The sequence below is a fragment of the Melanotaenia boesemani genome, chromosome 9 (genome assembly GCF_017639745.1).
Source record: "Melanotaenia boesemani isolate fMelBoe1 chromosome 9, fMelBoe1.pri, whole genome shotgun sequence".
NCBI classification, from domain to species: domain Eukaryota; kingdom Metazoa; phylum Chordata; class Actinopteri; order Atheriniformes; family Melanotaeniidae; genus Melanotaenia; species Melanotaenia boesemani.
In genome coordinates, this window is record NC_055690.1 from 1,919,321 (window position 1) to 1,943,105 (window position 23,785).

At 46.5% G+C, this 23,785-nt stretch overlaps 1 protein-coding gene across 4 annotated transcripts in view; it reads right to left on the reverse strand.

The window, feature by feature from the left end:
* Positions 1–8,683: 8,683 nt before the first annotated feature.
* Positions 8,684–23,785, reverse strand: part of LOC121646587 (glucuronokinase with putative uridyl pyrophosphorylase) — a 32,969-nt gene continuing 17,867 nt past the window's right edge. The window contains exons 16-23 of one of the 4 annotated variants that reach the window (XR_006011662.1): positions 22,685–22,777; positions 22,537–22,597; positions 20,721–20,834; positions 11,396–11,453; positions 11,235–11,321; positions 10,448–10,507; positions 10,293–10,364; positions 8,684–8,970 (exon numbers count right to left, since the gene is read on the reverse strand). Coding sequence is in view for 3 of the 4 variants with exons in the window: in XM_041995668.1 (XP_041851602.1) it covers positions 8,875–8,970; positions 10,293–10,364; positions 10,444–10,507; positions 11,235–11,321; positions 11,396–11,453; positions 20,721–20,834; positions 22,537–22,597; positions 22,685–22,777 (645 nt within the window). In the remaining variant the exon portion in view is untranslated. Of the gene's footprint in view, positions 8,971–10,292; positions 10,365–10,443; positions 10,508–11,234; positions 11,322–11,395; positions 11,454–11,475; positions 12,114–20,697; positions 20,835–22,536; positions 22,598–22,684; positions 22,778–23,785 lie in introns of those variants that run through there. The other 3 variants (XM_041995669.1, XM_041995668.1, XM_041995670.1) reach the window with 3 other exon arrangements.

Consider the following 23,785-nt stretch of genomic DNA (forward strand, 5'->3'; position numbering starts at 1 on the left):
TCTGACTACCAATCCTCCACGTAATCGTCTCCCTCATGTGGCAACACATGAAGTCTAATTTATCTCCATATCTGTAGACTCACAGGTGAAGCTTTGGATTAGTGGGGGAACATATATGATGCTGGTTGTTGCTAGTTAATCTTCTAGAAAATGTAAATATTTCTCTGGTTAGATTGAAAGCTGTCACCCAGTCTGCTGCACTAGAAATGTTCCTACTGGAAAGCAGGATGAGACCCAAACTACTGACCTGACCTACGTTACAGAGACAACTGAGAACAAATCAGTCTAAAATAAATACAAACTATTTTTATTTACTATTAATAATTCAGAACCATTTTTTCTATAATATAACGTTTTTTTTTCCACAACAATCAATTAATTCAACACTCAGCTGCTCACCTCCTTCCTCAGGACCACCTGGACGTGTTCAGGAGGGGAGGGGGGACATGTTCAGGTGGGGCAGGGAGGGGGACGTGTTCAGGTGGGGAGGGGAGGGGGACATGTTCAGGTGGGGCGGGGAGTGGAGGAGAGGGGGGACATGTTCAGGTGGGGCAGGGAGGGGGACGTGTTCAGGTGGGGCAGGGAGGGGGGATATGTTCAGGTGGGGAGGGGGGACATGTATAGGTGGGGAAGGGGGACATGTACAGGGGGGGGGGGGGGGGGGGGGGGGGGGGGGGGGGGGGGGGGGGGGGGGGTGTTCATAAATGTTTCCAAAACAAAGAAACTTAGTGATACCAATGCATTGTAACTAAAATGTTTGTGTGATTGTAAGTTTTTCATTGAGTATTAGATCATGTTGTTAGTATTACAACTGTATTGAGGGTCCTGTCAATCATGGGCAGCAGAATCCCCCCCCCTTTTGGGCGCCCCAGACTTTGACTAACAGCTTCTTCTTCACTATTTCTCGGTGTCTGTCATGTTCGTCGCTGTTGTACAGGTTTGTGCAAGAGGTAGCAAGAGGTCATGAAGCAACGTCCGAACGGGACCCTGTTTATTCTCAGGTTGCACCGTATAAACTGGAAAGTTTCTCATACGCTGGAGCACAATGTGGACATCTGCCTCCCACTTATCTGCCAGTTTATGCTTACCTCGTAGTCGTACACTTCAAGAGTGGAATCAGTCACCTTTTTGTCAAATCTGATCTTATTTCCTTCAGTCACTTTCTGGGCGTTCCAAGAGGCTAATTTATAGCTCTCTTCAAGCCAGGATCTGAGATTTTGAACATACTGAGAATGTGACTTTTGTTGACCTCCCCTCAGAGGCAATCCATAAGCAAGATCAACTGGTAGCCTTGGACTACACCCAAACATTACCTCATAAGGAGTGAACCCTGTTACTTGATTGTGAGTACAGTTGTATGCATGTACTAAAGATCCTACATACTCTCTCTAATACGGTTTGTTTTTGTTCTCCAATGTACTCTACATGCTTAACAACAGTTAAATCTTTCTACAGGGTTACCTCGAGGTCCTGATTTTCTGAACACCTGAAACCTCACACAGCTCTTTAATGAGTCTGGATGACAAAGTTAACAATAAAGTTGTTCCACAGACATTTGGCAACAGGCTTTGCTTTTTAGTTGCATGTGGGAACAGCAATGGCAAACTTAGCAAAATGATCAGTTAACCCATAAGAGCTTGACGTGACATTTTTGTCACATACAGTTTCTGAGACATTTTGCTTCAGTTTATGGTATAAACTTTGCCTAAAATCCTGTTGAGCACAATCTGATACTTGTCTTCTGTCCCCTAATAGATACCCAGAAGCAGAAAATCACATTATAATATTTTTAATAAATCACATGGTAAAAAAATGCTAGATCAACCCCCCCCCCCCTCAAAAAAAGTTAATTTTTTTAACATTATGTTAAAAGAGCCAAATAAAGACCTCATATTTTGAAAAATTGGACTTTTCTTACCAATTTTTCATGGGTCGGAACTTAACAGGATAACACAAGGATGTCTTTTGTGTTACTGTGCTCAAGTTCAAGTGTAAGAAAATCCATACACACCAACTCTAATGTCCGTGTGGACTTGATATTTACCAAAGGAGCTGCTTTTTCAGGGAGACTTTTTCTGCACACACAGTGGTCACAAGTCTTCACCTTACGCTCTATGTCAACAGACATTCGAGGCCAATAGAACCTTGTTCTGACAAGATCTAAAGTCATATCGATCCCCATGTGTCCCATATCATTGTGCAAACTTTGCAACACTGAAGATCTTCAGGTAGAACTAACTGGTAAGTGAACTGGTTGGCATCCTGTATCCTCCTGTATAATATCTCATCATGCAGCTTCAACCTATTGCACTCCCTCAACAGCAGAGGGAGCTCAGGGAGTTCTTTTCTCACTGTGGACGGTGGTTTTTCTCTTGGCTCCATCTGTGCGATCACTTCTCTGATGGAAGGATCAGCTCTCTGTTTCTGTTTCAGCTCAGAGTGAGAAAGAGCAGAGATGACTGGCAAGCCCTGCAGGTCTGGAATTACATCCGCAGAGACTGTAAGAGACTCAGCTAGAGATATACTACAGTCACTAGAAAAGGGGTCATCAGGGACCTTAATAAGGTGGGTTTGACTAATTGCATGGACAGCATCTTTGTCCACCACTTCCTCAGTGTCATCATCCTCCAGGCATCGTCTCACAAATCAGTTTATAGGCTCTTCCTCTTTCTTTGCCAGAGCATCATCAACAAGTTCGGCATGGGGTCGCCTGGAAAGGCCATCAGCATCCAGATTTTGCTAGCCTGCGAATGACAAGTTAGATAGAGCTGCAAGCCACCTATAACCAGTAGCATCTAACTTTGCAGAGGTGAGAATATAGGTCAGAGGGTTACTGTCTTTGACAACAGTAAAGTGACTGCCATGAAGGTAATCATGAAACTTCTCTGTCACTGACCATTTCAGTGCAAGAAACTCCAGTTTGTGGGCTGGATACCGAGACTTGCTGCGTGACAGCCCTTGACTCTGAATCTCCCCTCCTGTTCTTGGTATAATGCTGCTTCCAGGCCACTTGTACTGGCATCTGTGTGCAGGATATAAGGCTGCTGTGGATCTGCAAAACCAAGACCAGGTACGGTTGTGAGTTTCTCAATAACTGTCTCAAATGCATTCTGACACTCAGGTGTCCATTGGCTCTCAAAAGGTTGCCTAGGATCATGATACTGCTTTTATTTCCCAAAAGCCACTGATCCTTTGTGATGTGGTGGGTAGTCACGGGTCAGATTATTGAAAGGTCTAACAACGGCTGCGTAATCCTTAATAAAGCGCTGATAGTAACCTGAAAACCCAGAAAGGCTCTCAGGTCTTTCAGGGTCTTGGGAATTGGCCAGGTCTTTAAAACCTCGGTTTTTTCAGGGTCTGTCTGAACACCACTTTCAGACACTATGTGGCCAAGGTAGCGCACAGCTGTCTGAAAAAACTTACACTTTTCAGGAAACAACTTTTTTTTTTTTTTAACTTGTCCTGTCCAGCATCATAGCTGCAAAGTGATAATCTGGTTGCTGTATCGTGCTGAACAAATTTGCTCTGCCAAGGGGAGGCCTATGGGTAAGGCTCCTCTTGATATCTGATTCATTTATTTATTTATTTACTTTGAATCATGGAATCTATGTAATCTTGCTGGACCTGACCGGAGGGGACAGAAAAAGATGGAAAATAGCAAAAAGAGCAAAAGGGAAAGAAGAAAGGAGACAAAAAGATCACAGACAGAAGGAAACGACCCTTCAATCCACACCATCACCAGACAACAAACTGTTACACCTGTACATGAACACACCAGAAAATTTCCTACAACTTTTACAAAAGCAGAAACACACACACACAGTAAAAAAAACAAAAAAAAAAAAAAACAGGGCTGCCAGTCATTAAGAGTTTTTAAATAATAACCAAATCAAAAAGACATAACAGCGACCAGATACTAACTCACAGGAAAAATACAAAAAAAAAAAATTAATAATTATCGCTTATATTAAAAACCCACTAGACAACTCAGTGACTGTGTCAGCATGCAGAGCATGAGGAAGAGGAGTGATCAGTGATGAAGAGTGGTGAGTGAGATCATGCAAATGCAACCACGCCTCCACGGAGGCCAGAGGCAGACCAGGGCCTGGGCCAGGCCCTCAGCAGCAGACCCGGAGCACCAACCCAAGCCACCCCACCACAAAGACGACTCCAGCCCCACCCGAAGGGCGGCAGAGGAGAGCCCCAGCAAGAGCCCCCCACAGTCCCGGGGCACAGGCCCCAGTGGGCCAAGATCAGCAGCCGCAGGCCCCGCCAGGGACCGGCCACCCAGGGCAGCCCAAGCGAAGGGCCCAGGGCCCCAGGAGCCCAGAGGCGGCCGCCCCACCCCCCAAAGGCAGAGGGCCCGCAACATGCCTAGGAGGACCAGGCCCCCCCAGACAGCCACCCGGCGTAGGCCAGCACACACCCTGATGTTCCAGCCGCACACCCCGGGAACCAGGGTGCTATCGGCCCCCTCCCCCCACTCCCCATCTACTTCAATCTACAAAAACGATCTCTTAGTGTAATGAGTGGTGGAGGTGGTGAGGAGCCAAATGCAGGCAGTCGAGGACCAGAGGCAGAGCAGTGCAGTTGACCAAGGTTTATTTCCTTACTTTCAGGACAGGGAACCACACGCGACAGGGATAAATCATACAAGGATCTGACAAAGAACAAACTGAAAACCATGGGGTATATATGCACAGAGGGAGTAACAAGGAACAGCTGAAGTGAATGAGTGATTAGACCAGGTGAACTAACGAGCCAGAAACAGAAACCACAGGAACACAAGAGGGAAAACAGAACTAAACATGACAAAACACAAACCATGATTCTAACAGGAATCAAACATGACAAAAACGAGAACTATAAACCAAGATCAAAACAGAACTAAACATGACAAACCAAAACCCTAAACCATGATCTAACACAAACCAAACACTCCAAAAGCCAGGAACCATGACATCTTAGTGTATAAACCCACTGGACACTCAGTGATTGTGTCAGCATGCAGAGGATGAGGAAGAGGAGTGATCAGTGATGAAGAGTGGTGAGTGAGATCATGCAAATGCGACCACGCCTCTACGGAGGTCAGAAGCAGACCAGGACAGCCCAGAGACCCGGGCCCTCAGCAGCAGTCCCGGAGCACTAACCCAAGCTACCCCACCACGAAGACGACTCCTGCCCCACCCGGATGGTGGCAGATGAAAGTTCCAGCAAGAGCCCCCCGCGGTCTTGGGGCACAGGTCCCAGTGGGCCAAGATCGGCAGCTGCCGGCTCCACCAGGGACTGGCCATCCTGGCTGGTCCGAGCGAAGGGCCCAAGGCCCCAGGCCTCCCCAGAAGGCCCCCCAGGGCAAGACAGGCCAGGGGCAGCCACCCCCCATGACCGGGCCATGCAGCGGCTGCAGTCAATGAGCCGCCACCGACCCCAGAAGGCACCCACCCCCCACACACCCAGGGGGGAAGGAGAGGAGAAGAAGGAGAATAGCGGGAGAGCCCAGATGCATGGCGCACCACCCCCAAGTCCACCCAGGCCTCCTCCACAGGGTCATGTCATTCCTCCCCACGCCACCTACTCACCTGTTATCTTGCACACTCCCACTCATCCTAGTACATACATACACATACACACACACATACACCCACACCCATACACACATCATCCACAGCATAAACACACACAACATACAAACATCCCTGTCTCACACCCCAGCACCTTCCCCTACAATCCCCCGGACCCCACTCAGCCCCCCTTCAAACCCCTATACACCTCCTGCCCCCAGGCCATACCCTACCGCCTACCGACCCGGGCACCACCAGTGGCCTTACCCCCCGCCACGAGGCGACACCATCTGCTGGCCCCCACAGCCCTCAACAGGGCTGGACCCAGAAGCCCCCCGCCGTTTTACTACTGATGTGGTCTACTAAGAGATTCCTAAACTGCTGAATACACAGATTATTTTTGGTTTTCCAGTTTACAAGGATAGTTTTCTTTGCGATGCACAATGCTGTGCGTATCATGTGTGCAGAGTTAATTACCATATTAATGTCACCCAAGTCACCTAGTAGACACAATGTGGGGTTTACAGGAATATTACATTTAAGCCACGCTGACATGTCTTCACAAACCTGGAACCAGAACCTGCAGACAGGTGTGCAGGACCACAAGGCATGGAGATAGTTGTCAGTCATGTTTTCTTTGCAGTGTGGGCAGATGTTTGATTGTGACAGACCCATCCTGAACATCCTTTGTCCTGTATAATGAGTTCTATGCAGAATTTTGAATTGTGTTAGTTGCATATTTGAATTCTTAGTCATTTTAAAGGTGTGTAAACAACAAACAAAGGTGTTTGTCTTTCCTATCTATGTCACCATTGCTGGAGATGATATTCATCCACCAGACGAGGACATCTTGGGGTACCTGGCTTGTCTGTAACATTGGTTAATCCACTGGCCTATGCTCACCTTTATTCCCCACAGGACCAACATAACCTCTCCAGGCAAAAACGTCTCTGGACGGCAACTAGAATAATAAAAAGAAGTTTATTACAAAAGTTTAGGCATCAATACAGATTTCTGCAGAAAAATCTGGAGGTACAAAACCACAACAAAGACCTGACCGGTATCTGTGGGCTGTGTCTCATATACTCTTTAGACAAAAACATTCCAGAATGTTACATCCTCCAATCACATCCAGACCATCTGATTACATAAAAGATGTACCTGTGCTCAGGACATTTGTTCGTGTGTGAATCCAGTCTCTAGAACAGGGAACCTTATATGGTAAAACTTGTTTCATGAAATGCTATGCTTAGATTCCTCAGTAGATAAAACCATTTGAAAAGAGAACATGGGCGACCAGGTGGGGCTGCAGAGAGCACATGGCAGGAGTAACCAGCAGAAGGAAGCAGCTAGGACCTGGAGGAGGCGACGTGCCGCGGGACCTCCAGAGGAGTGGCGGGCGGAACGTGTGGAGGAGCACAGCAGCTGACCTGTGACCCATGGTGCAGGTACTCAGTCCCGGGCTGCTGGAACTCCGTGTCGGCTAAGAAAAAGCGTAACTTAAATCTTCCTGTCAGTGATAGTGGCTCGAAGTAAGATGCCGGTCAGTGATGGGCTAGGCCCTATGATGGAGAGAAGGCGTGTGGACACTAAAGAGGAAGTGTTGGCAAGATCCCTGATCTAAGAGAATCTCCGGTGGCGGTACCCTTATTGGGGCCACCCGCCATCCGGGGCAGTGGAACCACCACGTGATTACAGGGTTCGGTGTAGAACCTGTCAAAGGGGGTTCTGGGTAGAACCTTCTACTCATGGTTCTGGGTGTAACCCTTTATGAAAGGTTGTAGTCAGAACCCTCTGAAAAGGTTTCAGTTACAACCCTTACAAAAGGCTCTAACAGGCACCAATAAGGGTTCTTCTATTAGGACAAGCCGAAGAACCTTAAATGGTTATAGGCAGCCCTGTTTTCTAAGAATGTAGCATTCCAGAAATCACTGAACAGGATAGCTTATAGGTTTGTTTGGCCTGGCATGAACACCCAGTTAAAGGAATTTTGTACTCCATGTGAAAGTTAGCATCACCATGGAGAGTAATGCTAACCCTAAGGCCCAACGCCATCCTTTACCTCTCATTGAGACACCTTTTGACAGAATAGGAATAAGCATGGATATAGTGGAGCTTCTCGAGAGAAGCTCATCAGGCCATGGATACATTTAGGTTATTTGTAATTATGCCACTTGTTATACTGTGCCCTTTCCACTTAGATCAGTTAAAGCAAGACAAATGGCAAACTGTCTTATTCAGTTGTTCTCAAGAGTGGGTATACCCAGAGAGATTCTTAAAGACTGTGGTACTAACTTCCTTTCTAAACCGTTACAGTGAGTGTATAGTTTGCTAGGGGTTAAGGGTATTAAGATCACCCCATATCACCCTCAGATGGTTGGTTGAGATTTAATAAAACTCTGAAAAGCATGCTGCGAAAGTTTGCATCCAGACAGGCACTGACTGGGACCAATGGCTGCCATATCTTCTGTTCGCATACGAGGAGGTCCCACAAGCATCAAAATGTTTTTCACCATTTGAGCTTCTTTATGGTTGGCAGGTTAGAGGGCCGTTTGATCGCCTCAAAGACCACTGGGAAAGGTCGACAATGGACCAAGATAACGTGGTGACCTATGTCCTAAAGATGAGAGACTGACTTGAGACTATGAGTGCTTTAGCACAGGAGCACAAGATGATGGCACAAGCCCACCAGAAGACGTGGTACGATAAGAGGGTCTGAGACAGGACTTTTTCCATTGGAAAAGTCCTACCAGAGACAGTAAGCTGTTGAACACAATAATACACCGCTTTATACCACAGTCACAAAACACGATAATATACCGCTAGCTCCATAATTTAAAAAATCATTCAGTGTTTTTTATTAATCTGAAAGGCTTTATTATCTTTACAAAGGGTGATATAATTAAAATTGATCAAGATTACAAACATAAGCTAGAAAACATTCAGAGTACAAAATTACTATCATACATATATTTATATTTATCACCATGTCTATGAAATGAATGCATCATGTGTGGAAAACTGTCCTAGAATCTTTGTTGTTGATCATTTCCAACATTAAAAGTCTTCATTTAAACTTTCTGTAGTCACTGTGTTCCACTTATTTAAGGGCAATAATAAACCACTCCCAGCATTAAATGGGTTACTATAAAATTAAAAAAGACCTGTGGTAACGGTGATTTGTTTTTTTTTTGTAATTTAAATGTTTCTTCTCTGCTCATTGCCATGATGGATCCAATCAAATGATGGTCTGAACTGACATCAGACACATGAAGGGCCATAGAGTCATGATCGAGTGGCGAGAAGTTTGAGGTTAGCGTTGACCTCCCACAGCCATGGCAGTTGGGTTGTATGGTGCAAGGATGCAGAACACACAGCCTGCCTCCTGGAAAGCTTCCCTCATCTCCACCTGGTGAGCCAAACATAGACGAGATCAGTCACATACCCACAATCAGACCTGACATCACATCCACCGGCAGGCTTGATATTCTCCATCAGTCTGTTCCTAAAGGGTAAATATGTATTTATATACATATATACATATATGTATATACTTATATAGCACTTTTCAGGCACATTGGGAGGCAATGTGGGTCAAGTGTCTTGCCCAAGGACACTTCAGCACTTAGCCCGTGGAAGCCTGGAATCGATCCACCGACCTTCCCTTCCGGTTGGAAGACGACTGTTCTTCCTGCTGAGCTACAACCGTCCCAACACACACTCACCATCCACCTCACCAGCTCCACCTGCTCTACTTCCTGTTACCACTAATATCCAACCAGCCAATCACATGGCAGTCACGGTGAAGACAACTAGCTGAACTTCCAACTGAGCCTCAGAATGAAGAAAACACACCGGGTGCCTCCTGCCAGCTAAGATCAGGAAAGTGAGGCTACAATTCACACACACTCACCAACACTGGACAATAGAAGATGGAGAAACGTTGCTGGTCTGATGAGAATCTGCTGGAAACATCATGAAAACATGGATCCATCCTGCCTTGGATCAACGCTTCAGGCTGCTGCTGGTGTAATGGTGTAGGGGAGATTTTCTTGGCCCACTTTGGGTCCCTTAGTACCAACGTGTCCTGGTTTAACCAGCACAGCCTACCTGAGTATTGTTGCTGACCATGTCCATCCCTTTATGACCACAGTGGAGCATCTTCTGATGCTACTTCCAGCAGGATAATGCACCATGTCACAAAGCTCAGATCATCTCCACCTGCTTTCTAGAAACCAATAATTAAGGCAGTTCTTCAGGAATAAGAGAGTCCAAGCTAGAAGGTGGACCTTATGAAGAGGATGGTGGGTGTATAACAGAGCCATGAGCCATTCATTCAGACGTTGGTACAGCATTGCTCGTTAACTCCGAAGACCTCTCCCCAAAATGTTTAGACATGAGAACTACATTTACTCGCTGTCATGCTGCCGTTTTCCAGCCATGAATCTTCCAGCCTCATGCACACATCTGCCATTTTAACCTCATATGCACATACTGATTTTCACAATATCTTATTTAATTCAAATTTTATTGTTTGAGTACTTGTGTGCTGACGTTTTTTGTAACTGCACTGAAACATTTTCCTTCATGTGTCAACTTATTTAGCAAGAAAATCACAAAATGCGTCCATAAAGATGAAATATTTTTCATTTCAGTTGTAAAACTTTTTTCAAGTCAAACCGAACCAGCAGCAACATCTTCCTCCATGAGTTGACAGGTTCCCAGTCTTACCAGTCTGGCCTGGTCCAGACACAGACCCACCACCGCGCCCCCGCTGCCAGGTAGCTTCACCGCTGAGCCGAACTGCAACAACCAGCAGAAACTTTATCAACACACAGCTGGAGCTACAGAACGGAGTCAGTTAACAGCTGTCAGCCCCCACCTGCTTCGCCAGCTGGACCATGCGAAGGTTTCCGGGACCCAGACTCTCATCGGTGTAGACGGACCTGAGGACACCATCAGGTTGCTGTAAGTGTTTTTAATTATCTGGAGCAGCCAAAATCTCTACTTACATTAACTGAACATGTAAAAAGTCCCGGCTGATGCTTTTTTATTTAGAAAGTTTAAAAGTGACACAGCAATAATGACATTGCTACTACCACCTGGATAATAACGGTTGTTCTTATTTAGCCGCTTCTACTTTTATTTCTAATCCACTGGACATGCTGCTCTATGATTTCATTCATTTTTAAAAGGTTTTTGATTTGAGTTTTTATGTGATTTTAATTTTATCTGCTGTGTTAAAAAAGAGCCTCAAAATCTCCTCCTCCTCCTCTTTCTCCGTCTCCTTCTCCTCCTTCTTCTCCTTGTGGGCTGAGCTGAGGAGGAGAAAACGAGCAGCTTCGGTCTCGTCTTTGTGTTTGGGAGATTTTGATGAGGTCATTTAAAGCATCACTGTCTGTTTATAGGTAACATGAGCAGAATGAAGCTGCTTTTAAAATCACACTCCAAGATTCCTTTTTAGTGGCAGAAATTCAGCTTTTAAAGCTTTCACCTGCTAATAAAAAGCTTCAACTAATCTTAAAGGTAACACATACTTCTATCTTTCATTTGATTTTAATTAAAATTCATCTACTTTTATTTTTTACAAAGGCAAGTTGAGGTTTGAACCCATTTCCTGGTGACCCTGCTTTTCCATCATTATAATGCTGGTTGATCAAACAATCTGATTACCTTCGCAGCTCAAAGTTGTGGTCCATTAGTTGAGCCAGACGGTTCCAGTCTCTGTCCTGGATGGCCGACCTGAGGAGAGAAAGGTTTCTAACACAACTGCAGCAGATACGCCGTTAGCGTGTGATGTTTTATGGAGCCGACAACGTTAGATCAATCCCTACCTCGCCTGATCGGTCAGTTCCGCAAAAGATCTCATGGCCTCCAAAACCACCGGCTCCCCTAAAGAAACAACATCAAACAAAACCCTCTTTATGGGAGTCTTTGTGTTCCAGCCTTAGTGGAGGAGAAGCATGCATTTACAGCCGTTACAGCTTCCAATCAAATCAATCTTTATTCATATAGCACTTCACATACCAAGAGGTACCCAAAGTTCAGCACAGGTAAAATAACAATACATCAAAACATCACTAAAATAAAGAATAAAGGAGAAAAGATGGTACAAAGCCTGGCCTGATGATGGCGCTCTCTGGATGTAAAAAGATGAGTTTTTAAAAGAGATTTAAATCCATTCGAGGTTCTGGCAGACCTCACACAAAGAGGGAGACCGTTCCAGAGTTCAGGGCTGCTGAGGAAAAAGCTCCGTCTTCCCGAGTCCTGAGTCCAGTCCTGGGAGCTACTAACCACATAAGATCTTCAGACCTCAGAGCTCTACAAGGACGGTGATGGTGCAGAAGCTCAGACAGATCGGGAGCAGCCAGACCATTTACACATTTAAAGTAAACTCAAAGAGAAGCAGCCAGTGAAGGGAGCACAGAACTGGAGTAATGTCCTCCCACAGTCTGGTTCCTGTTAACAGGCGGGCAGCTGAGTTCTGGATCAGCTGTAGCCGGCGGAGGAGAGACTCTCAATCCAGAATAAAGGGAGGTGCAGTAGTCCAGTCTAGAAAAGATAAAAGTGTGAACGAGCCTTTCTAGAGCATCAGGAGGAAGATAAGGCTTGATTTTACTAACAAGCCTCAAATGATAAAAACTGGACTGGACTACTGCACTGACCTGCCTGTCAAATTTAAGGTTAAAATCAAAGACAACCCCAAAAGGACGGGTACAAGAGTCCAGAGAGCCGACAGCACTGCTGCATCCTGCCATTTTTTTTTAAATGGACCCAGAGGAGGTAAATATAGTGAAAATTAAATAGGATGGAGCCTTTTAGATTTTTTAAGAAGAGGTTGCACAGCAGCATGTTTAACAGCAGCTGTAACACAAGCCAGGAGAAGAGAAGCATTAACAAAACTAACTACCAGCACTAAATACCTCCTTCAGGAGTCTGGGAGGAGTACTGTCACCTGGAGCTATGAAGGCCTCAGATGTTGAACTAGTTCAGAAATCTGAGACATTCACAGGTTCAACATGTTCTAAGATGACAGAAGATACAGGTGAAACAGCAGGATCAGGGGGCAACATGAGGGTAAAAACCTGACAGCACTCACTTTATCAATAAAAGATTTTACAAACCTTTCACACAGAAAAACAGAAAGAGTCAGAGGAGAGGAATCATATGGCTTCAAAAGAGAGTCCCAACAATTTAAAAGAAATCGAGGCTTGCTAATATTTGCAGACACTAACTGGGACTTGGCATTTTTACAGCAGCCTGATATTTAGTGAAAGCATTTTTTAACATCTCCAGACACACAAAGCCTGTCCTTCTTCCATTTTCTCTCAGTGCGCCGACCGATGCGTCTCAGACCCGAGTGTGTTGGTGGAGCCACGGCTCTGCAGCTGATTTACAGCGTTTAGTCCTGACAGGGCATGAGCCTCTACGACATCCAGACCCATTGTTAAAGTCCTGCAGGAGCTGGTCAACATTTCCATGCTGCTGGAACTCCACAGAGGGAAGTCTGCGGCTTGAACTGATCGAGGCGGGCGAACCAGACCAGACTTTAAAAGATCAAACTTAAATAAAACAGGCAGATGACTGGAGACACCGGCATCAGAGCTCCTGAACCTCTCCATGCAGCCCAGGAGTGAGAATCAGGTCCAGGATGAGTCCCTTTTCATACGCTGGCTCCTTCACTAACTGATGCAAGTTAAAGAAGCGGATCAAGCTCATGAAGTCATGAATGTTAAAATCTCCAACAATCAAAATCTGATCGTAATTAAAAAAAATCGATGAGAGTAGGTTCACAAAATCCTTAAGAAAGTTATTAAATCTGGGCGGTGGGTAGATCATTACACACAGCAGCAGGGATGCACATTTCATCTCCACAAGCTGAACCTCAAAGCTGGAAAAACTGCCGACACGATAACGGGATCGGAACACGACAGTGACTCCTCCACCTTTACCTGCAGCTCGAGGGGCGCTGAAGAATCCAGTCAGGAGGAAGAAGTACTGAGAAAGGAGTGAACACACCAGCTCGAAGCCAAGTCTCAGTCAGAAACATGAAATCCAACTCTTCTGGAGTAAAAAAAATCATTCAGAATGAAAGTTTTGTTTGCTAGCAATCTAGCATTCATGACAGCTGAGAGGACAGTTGCCTCATCCATGGTTGGAGACGAGGCCCGACCCAGTGAACGAAGACTGCTCAGCTCCACGCCTCGCTTGAGCCGCCGGGACCGGTGGAAAGGAGGAGCTGCCACCAACAGGTGAGCCTGGTCCACCACTGCCCCCGGAAACACGGGCTGGATCCAGCACAAGGAACAGAAACGTCTCATCAGAAATTGATGATTTCCTTTACACGACCTCTATAGAGCCTTAATTCTCACTAGCATGCCACCTCGCTTTCCCTGTTTCCGTGAACGCTTCTTCCGTGGAAGGCCGAACGATGTGGGTCGAGGTCAGCCGGAGTGTCAGCGAGGAACGGTGTAAAGTGCCATTAGAATTCCAGTTCAGATTTGATTATTATTATGACTAATGTGTAACAGGGCTTGTCGATCAGCAGAAAAGCAGTCATGTTCTGCCGGCTAAAAAACAGTAGAAAAGTCCCAAACAGACCGAGCAGACGGCGAGCTGCACACGCTGGCGCCATCTTGCCCCAAAATTGCTTGTACTCAGCTAATCAGAACAAGCAATTTTATTGACTTCAACATCTGCCAGTTAAAATATCTGATTCATTACTTTTATAAATATGGAGATACCACTGTTAATATTATATTATATTATATTATTTATATTATATTCCTCCTCCCCTGAGCCGCCACCTTATCATGGTGGAGGAGTTTGCGCGTCCTGATGATCCTAGCGGCTATGTTGTCGGGGGCTCATGCTCCTGGTAGGGTCACCCATGGCAAACAGGTGTCTAGGGGAGGGACCAGACGAAGTGTGGCTCAAATCACCCCTATGATGATGACAAAGCAAGGACCAGGGTTTCCCTTGCCTGGACGTGGGTCACCGGGGCCCCCCTCTGGAGGTGGGGCACGGAGGCAAGCGCTTGGTGGCCGGGCCTTTGCCCATGGGGCTCGGTCGGGCTCAGCCCGAAAGGGTGACATGTGCCTCCCCACCCGTGGGCTCAGCACCTGCAGGAGGTGTCAAAAAGGGTCGGGTGCAGTGTGAGCTGGGCGGCTGCCAGAGGCGGGGACCCTGATGGTCTGATCCTCGGCTGCAAAAGCTAGCTCTAGGGACGTGGAATGTCACCTCTCTGGCGGGGAAGGAGCCTGAGCTGGTGAGCGAGGTTGAGCGGTTCCGGCTAGATATAGTTGGACTCACCTCGACGCACGGCTTGTGCTCTGGAACCACTGTCCATGAGAGGGGATGGACCCTCTTCCAATCTGGAGTTGCTCCCGGTGAGAAGCGTCGAGCAGGTGTGGGCATGCTCATTGCCCCCTGACTTGGCACCTGTACATTGGGGTTTACCCTGGTGGATGAAAGGGTAGCCTCCCTCCGCCTTCGGGTGGGGGGACGGGTCCTGACTGTTGTTTGTGCTTATGCACCAAGCAGCAGTTCAGAGTACCCACTCTTTTTGGAGTCCTTGGAGGGGGTGTTGGAGAGCACTCCTTCCGGGGACTCCCTCGTTCGGCTGGGGACTTCAATGCTCACATGGGCAATGACAGTGAGACTTGGAAGGGCGTGATTGGGAGGAATGGATCTGAATCTGAGTGGTGTTTTGTTGTTGGACACTTTCAGAGTTTTAACTCCCATCTCCGGCAGAGCTTCAACCATGTCCCATGTCAACCATGTGTGTTCCGTGCCTCTATTGTCGAGGCGGCCAGCCGCAGCTGTGGCCGTGAGTTTGTCGGTGCCTGTCGTGGCGGTAATCCCCAAACTCATTGGTGGACACCAGCAGTGAGGGATGCCGTCAAACTGAAGGAGTCCTTTTTGGCCTGTGGGACTCCAGAGGCAGCTGATGGGTATCAGCGGGCTAAGCGGAGGTCAGCTTCGGCTGTCACTAAGGCCAAAACTCGGGCATGGGAGGAGTTTGGAGAGGCCATGGAACGACTTCCGGATGGCTTCGAGGAGATTCTGGTCCACCATCCGGCGGCTCAGGAGGGGAAAGTGGTGCTCCGTCAACACTGTGTACATTCGGGATGGGTGGCTACTGACCTCGACTTGGGACTTTGTGAGGCGGTGGAGGGAATACTTCGAAGACCTTCTCAATCCCACCAACACATCTTCCGATGAGGAAGCAGAGTCTGGGGTAGCTGGTGCTGGCTCTCCCATCTCTGGGGCTGAGGTGGTTAAAAAGCTCCTCGTTGGCAAGGCCCCGGGGGTGGATGAGGTCCACCCAGAGTTCCTTAAGGCTCTGGATGTTGTAGGGCTGTCTTGGCTGACACGCCTCTGCAGCTTCGCGTGGACATCGAGGACAGTTCCCCTGGACTGACAGACTGGGGTGGTGGTCCCCCTTTTCAAAAAGGGGACTTGAGGGTGTGCTCCAACTACAGTGGGATACACACTCCTCAGCCTCCCTGGTAAGGTCTAGTCAGGGGTGCTGGAGAGGAGGGTCTGTCGGATAGTTGAACCTCAGATTGAGGAAGAGCAGTTTGGTTTTCGTCCAGTCATGGCACAGTGGACCAGCTCTACAGCCTTTTCAGGGGCTTGGAGGGGGCATGGGAGTTTGCTCAACCAGTCTACATGTGCTTTATGGACTTGGAGAAGGCATTCGACCATGTCCCCCGGGGACTCCTGTGGGGGGTACTCTGGGAGTATGGAGTGCCGGACTTGCTTGTACGATCTGTCCGGTCCCTGTACGACCGGTGTTAGAGCTCGGTCCACATTGCCTGCAGTCAATCAGAATCATTTCTGGTGAGGGTTGGACCCCGCCAAGGCTGCCCTTTGTCACCGATTCTGTTCATAACTTTATGGACAGAATTTCTAGGTGCAGCCGAGATGTTGAGGGGATCCGGTGTGGTGGCCTCAGGATTGGGTCTCTGCTCTTTGTGGATAATATGGTTCTGTTGCCTTCATCGGGCCGTGATCTTCAGCTCTCACTGGAGCGATTCGCAGCCGAGTGTGAAGCGGCTGGGATGAGAATCAGCAACTCCAAATCTGAGACCATGGTCCTCAGCCAGAAAAGGGTGGAGTGCCTTCTTGGGGTCAGCAATAAGGTCCTGCCCCAAGTGGAGGAGTTCACGTATCTTGGGGTCTTGTTCAGGAGTGAGGAAAGGATGGAGCGGGAGATGGACAGGCCGATCGGTGTGGCGTCTGCAGTGATGCGGACTCTGCATCGGTCTGTCGTGGTGAAGAAGGAGCTGAGCCACGGCGGATCGGTGCGGCGTCTGCAGTGATGCGGACTCTGCATCGGCCTGTCGTGGTGAAGAAGGAGCTGAGCCAAAAGGCAAAGTTCTCGATTTACCGGTCGATCTATGTTCCTACCCTCACCTATGATCACGAGCTGTGGGCAGTGATCGAAAGAACAAGATCCCAAATACAAGTGGGCGAAATAGGTTTTCTCCGCAGGGTGGCCGGGTTCTCCCTTAGAGATAGGGTTCACCTGAAGCTCCCAGAGGGAAGACCAGGCACTCTGTCCAACTCTAGTAATCTTAGTAATCTAGTAATCTTAGAACAGGTTTTAACTATGGAGAGCAGGCTGCTCTAGTTGTTCCGTTACACCACTGAACCAACAGATAAAGGAAAATGCTTTCAACCGTAGAATCATGGTACAGAATTCTAGGAGATGGGCCAGTATACCAGGAGACGGGCTGGTAGACCAGGAGACAAGCCAGTAAACCAGGAGATGGCCGGCAGTGGCTCAGGCGGTAGAGCAGGTCGTCCAATGATTGGAAGGTCGGCAGTTCGATTCCCACTCCCGCAGTCATCTTTTGTTGTGTCCTTGGGCAAGACACTTAACCCTCCTTGCCTCCAGTGTTGGCATCGCTGGTGTATGAATGTGTGGATGAATGTTCGGTGATGGTCGGAGAGGCCGTAGGCGCAGACTGGCAGCCACGTTTCCGTCAGCTTGCCCCAGGGCAGCTGTGGCTACACACGTAGCTTACCATCACCAGGTATGAGTGAGGAGTGGATGAATAATGGATTCACAATGTAAAGCGCTTTGGGTGCCTTGAAAAGCGCTATATAAATCTAATCCATTATTATTATGGGCCAGCAAACCAGGAGAGGAGCCGGTAAACCAGGAGAATGGCCAGTGTACCAGGAGACAAGCTGGTAAACCAGGAGACGGGCTGGTAAATCAGGAGACAAGCCAGTAAACCAGGAGACGGGCCAGCAAACCAGGAGACGAGCCGGTAAACCTGGAGACTGGCTAACAAACCAGGAGATAGACCAGTATATTAGAAGAATGGCAGGTATACCAGGAGAAGGGTCGGTAAACCAGGAAACGGGCCAGTATACCAGGAGATGGTACCGGTAAACCAGGAGACGGGTCGGTATACCAGGAGACGGGCCAGTAAACCAGGAGACGGGCCAGTAAACCGGGAGTAGGGCCAGTATACCAGGAGACGGACCAGTAAACCGGGAGATGGGCCAGTACACCAGGAGAAGGGCAAGTAAACCACTTGACGGGTCAGTATACCAAGAGACGGGCCAGTAAACCGGAATTATGGTCCACTTTACAAGGAGACGGCCAGTAAACCAGTTGACGGCCAGGAAACCGGTAGACGGGCCAGTATACCAGGAGACGGGCCAGTAAACTGGGAGACGGGCCAGTATACCAGGAGGTGAGCCAGTAAAACGGGAGATGCGCCAGTAAACTAGGAGACGGGCCAGTATATGGGCTGATGTCATTGGGCATAAAAAATTCCTCTGCAATAAAACAGAACCATACCAAGTTATAACTGTATAAGTCTAGTTATTTTAGAAAAAAGTATCCAAGTTTTAGTCTGGTAATATCCTGCAATAACACTCCTTTATATGGTTGATGAGTTAAATTTCCAAAAATTTTAACGAGTGCCCGACAAGAGTTAAGTAATTGATACTTAATATTTTCTTTGTGGTGAACAAGTAAATGGAGGCAGGACTGTAACACAGAGCTGCTTGAGTACCCGAAGAGGTCTGAGAACAAACTGCATTAGGACGGCGAGAGAAATGAGCAGTTTGCTTTGCTGAAAAGCCTGCAAAAAATGGAGGCCAATGGCAGTGCAATGATTGGACTGATGGTGCGCATGCTGTCCGTAATGGAGGGACTCTCCCAAAAATAATCGCGTCCTCTGTTTACTCTAGTTTTATATGTGTTCTATTTTCACTATAAAACCTTTCTTAATTCGAACTGTTTTATTTTTCATATTTATCAGTATTGAATAGTGGCATACTTATAACAAATGCAAACTAAAGTCGGTAAACAGTCAAATCGGCTCTTTATTAATAAATTTACACCATTTGATAGAATGCAATGATGTGTGAACAATAGATGATATGCTAGACTCTTATTGCTCCTCAAGGATAAAATACTCAATTAAAGCTGGCCTGATGTCAGACCCTTCAACATGGTCAGGTGTTGCTTGTACTGGAGGCTGACGGTGATCCGGTAAGTCTGGTAGCTCAAAGTTGTCACCATGCTCCTCACAAATATTTCGGAGAATACAGTAGGTCATGGCCATTTTCCTGCTGAGCTCCAGAGTGCAGTCATTTGTTTTCAGAAACGACCTCCAGTGTCCTTTTAACCTCCCAAAAGCCATTTCCAAAAGTGACCGTGCATGGCTTTCATCAGCCACTTCTGCATGGGGTAAGCAGAATCTCCAATCGGGTAATGTCCAACTTAACAGCCTGATATTGTGAGCTTGTTATGCTCCAGTAACCGACCACTGCTGACTAGTCCCCACAAATCAGACTGACGCAGGACTCTAGCATCATGCACACTCCCTGGAAAGCCAACACACACATCCCAAAAGAGTCCGTTTCCATCCACTGCTGCTTGCAGAACAAGTGAATGCCATTCTTTGCGTCTGTAGTAGTCCTCGGGATAATTTCCTGGTGCAATGATTAGAATATGGCTGCCATCTACCCACACACTGGAGAGGCTCTCCAGCAGCTTTTAAAATATATGGCCATCTCCAGTAACTTTAAGGCATCAGGAGTCACGATATGCACTGGAAGAAGCACCTTAATGGCAGTATTGCAAAATTCCTGGACACAGCTGAACACTGTGCTCTGACCTACGCCAAAAACATGGCTGATAGCCCTGTATTCACCACCGGTAGACAGCTTCCAGATGGCAGCTGCTACCTGCTTTTGGACCGGGATACTTCAGAAAGAAGGTTTTGGTCTGATCACAGACGTACTGGAAAGATTCCCGCGAAACACAGAAGTTTTGCACAAACTGCTGCACGGTAAAATCTGGAACAATTGAGTCCTGACCGCGGATGTGCCCAGATAACAGGAGACCTTCGAATCCCAGTTCGTCTTAATAACACAGAAGAAAATGGACAACGGCTAGAACAATATCGTAAAATGACTTTGATTAATTACCTTTCTCCCTAAACGTAGTTGTCGTTCTCTGCGCTTGGTTATTAAACGTTGATAAACAGCCATTAACAGATGACTCCTCAATCAGCCAGGTGCAAACTCCTCCAGTTGGCAAGGCATCCATCTTCCATGCCGGAGACCAGAGTTCGAATCCCCCCCAGGGGATGAATTAACACCTCCCAGCTGGGTCCTTAGGCAAGACCCTTAACACTACTGCCGAACTACCGTAACTATCGCTTTGGACAAAAGCGTCTGCTGTAATGTCTGTAATGTAGTCAGGCTGATTAGATGACGTAATGATGCAGCACTGCCTTGGCGCCGTCTTTGGAAGCTCTAGCACCCTAACCGGTTCATCTTTAGTGGAAAATCACCCAGAGGAATTTCCACAAAAGCTGTGTCAGACTGGGATCTCATTCCAGACCTCTTCACGGTTCACATTTCCATTCATCATTCTGATGTTATTTAGTTCTCAACACATTCCCCTATTTCAGGAAAAATCTTCATCTAGAATATTTTATCCATCAGGAGTCACATAGCATCATTTTAAAGAAATGTAAACCATCTCACATTAATTTCTAGTGTGTTATAATTTAAAAATATTTTCATCTCACTATTCAGAGAAAACTTGCGGCTGCAGAGTCACCAACATCAGTGTCTCTAAAAACCAGGACTGTACCAGATTCCAGTGTTTCAGCGTACCAGCGAGCCAGCGTTGTCTGATGTTGCTGTGGATGCGCCCAGAGTCACTCGGATCACTCAGGTAGGCCAGCCAAAACAGTGGAAGGTCGCTCATGTCCAGGGAAACATAGTCACCTGACAGAGAACAACACAGAATAAGGCCATGCAGCATCTGATTCCTCCCAGATCGACAGAAGAACAGTCCTGAACCAGATGGTACGGCCTTACAGAGCCTTCAGATAAACATTATGAAGTCAGTCTGGGATTACATGAGAAACCAGAGAACATGGAGGCAGCCTGAATCTACAGGAGATCTGCAAACAGGTCCTCAAACATGCATCAAACAACCTATCTGCTAAAGGCTTGTCACTAAAATGGAGCCACTTCAAGTGTGATCAATACAACCCAGATTCCAACAAAGTTGGGATTTTGTGTAAATTGTAAATAAAATCAAAATGTAATGTTTTACAAATCAACTCATGTTTTTTTCCCAGTAGAAGATAAAAACATGTCAGAGGATGAAACTGAGACGTTTCACCATGGGATGAAAATATGAGCTGATAGTGAATCTGATGGAAAAATGTTGGAACAGGAGCAACAAAAGGCTGGAAAAGTACCTGGTACAAACCAGAACACCTGGAGGAGCATTGGACAACTAATCAGGTTACCTGGCAACAGGTCAGTAACATGACTGGTATAAAAGGAGCATTTCAGAGAGGCAGAGTCTCTCAGATGGAAAGATGGACAGAGCTTCACCAATCTGAGACAAACTGGATCTAAAACTGTGGAACAATTTAAAAAAAATGTTCCTCAGACTTTGAAGATCTTCCATCTACAGTGTAGAATATCATCAGAAGATTCAGAGAATCAGGAGGAATCTCTGTGTGCATGGGACAAGGCTGGATGCTGGTGATCATTGGGCCCTCAGGCAGCACTGCCATAATGGGACAACATTCCTCTCCTAAAACTCCAGCAACTGGTCTCCTCACTTCCCCGACGTTTCCAGACATGTTAGAAGAAGAGATGCTAAACCGAGCTGAACATCACCCTGGAACTACTTTTTCCACCGTGCTGAACATCACCCTGAAACTACTTTTTACACCGTGCTGAACATCACTCTGGAACTACTTTTTACACCGTGCTGAACATCACTCTGGAACTACTTTTTACACCATGCTGAACATCACCCTGGAACTACTTTTTACACCGTGCTCAACATCACCCTGGAACTACTTTTTACACCGTGCTCAACATCACCCTGGAACTACTTTTTACACCGTGCTGAACATCACCCTGGAACTACTTTTTACACCATGCTGAACATCACCCTGGAACTACTTTTTCCACCGTGCTGAACATCACCCTGAAACTACTTTTTACACCGTGCTGAACATCACTCTGGAACTACTTTTTACACCGTGCTGAACATCACCCTGGAACTACTTTTTACACCATGCTGAACATCACCCTGGAACTACTTTTCACACCATGCTGAACATCACCCTGGAACTACTTTTTACACCGTGCTGAACATCACCCTGGAACTACTTTTTCCACCGTGCCGAACATCACCCTGGAACTACTTTTTCCAGACGTGTTGCTGCATCAGATTCACTATCAGCTCATATTTTCCATCACCTGGTGAAATGTCTCAGTTTCGTCATCTGACATGTTGTTTATCTTCTACTGGGAAGAAAATATGACCTGATGGGATTTTAAAATCATTACATTGTGTTTTTATTTATATTATACAACATTTTAAGAACTGGGATTGTATTTACTCATTTACATTTACTATAATGGACTTTGAATAGATCTTTTCAGCCATCATCAGTACCGTATCCCTGCTCTTCCATGAGCTTCCTGCTGAAATCCATGTAGATTAATCCTTCATAGACCTGCAAACACAGGAACAAACAGTTTCTGTTTGTCTGAGCTGCTGTTTAGTCCTGACAGAAGCAGGTTGCTTAGTGTTGAAGACTGACCTGCACCACTCTGTCCTGCAGCCCTGCGGTGATGAAAAGCTCATCGGTCTCCACGTTCAGGATGAAGTTCGCTCGGATTGGTTTAGGTAGATCCTTCGGTACCAGAATGAAGCAGAGGAAGAGCAGAACCAATGAAAGAAACCTTTGACCACAAAACCCTGCGTAAGGCTAGAACAGATGATTATTGATCATTGATGTCATTGAGAGGTATTCCTTTACCTCTCAGCTTCAATGACTTCATGACTTTCTTCATAAACAAAACAGTTTCTATTAGAGTGAAACACACGATTTCCTTCCCTCTATTAATGACTCTAGACTTCTGCAGAAACTAATTTCTGATTGGACGATTTCTGTCCCGTCCAGCTGTCCGAGCCAACCAGAATTCCAGCTTCATCTAAACCTTCCCCCATCCCAACCAAACTTTAAGAAAGTTTTCCCTTAGTTAACATATCTGTACTGAACCTGGTCAACAGAAGAGCTCCCTCCATCTTTCAAGACTGCCGGAGTCAAACCTTTACCTAAAAACTGACTCTCAACCCAGGAGTGTTAGCTAATTGTAGACCTTTATCCATCCCCCCTTCATGTATAAAATTCTTGATAAAATAGTTTCAGCTCAACTATGTGCCCATTTGAGCAGAAATAATCTGTTTGAGGAATTTCAGTCAGGACTTAGATCTCATCATAGCCCAGAAACAGACCTGGTGGAGGATACCAATGATCTCCTCATGGTCTCAGATAAAGGACTCAGGTCTGGACTGTTAATGGGAACTGCATTAGGCTGGTTTAAGTCATGTTTATCTGATAAATTTAAAATTTTTAATGTAAATGATGAGTTTTCGTCACACACCAAAGTCATGGAAGTTCTCAGGGTTTTGTATTGTGTCCATGTGAACTTTCTACATGCTTTCCTGAGGTACTGTCATTAGACAGCATGATATAAACTTCACTGCTATGCAGATGATACTCGGATTTACTTCTCCATGAAGCCTGGTGAAACCAATCAGTGTGTTAGCTTACAAAGCTGTCATAAAGACATAAAGACCTGGATGACTCAGGATTTTCTCCTTCTAAACTCAGACAGACTGAGGTTGTTGTCTTTGG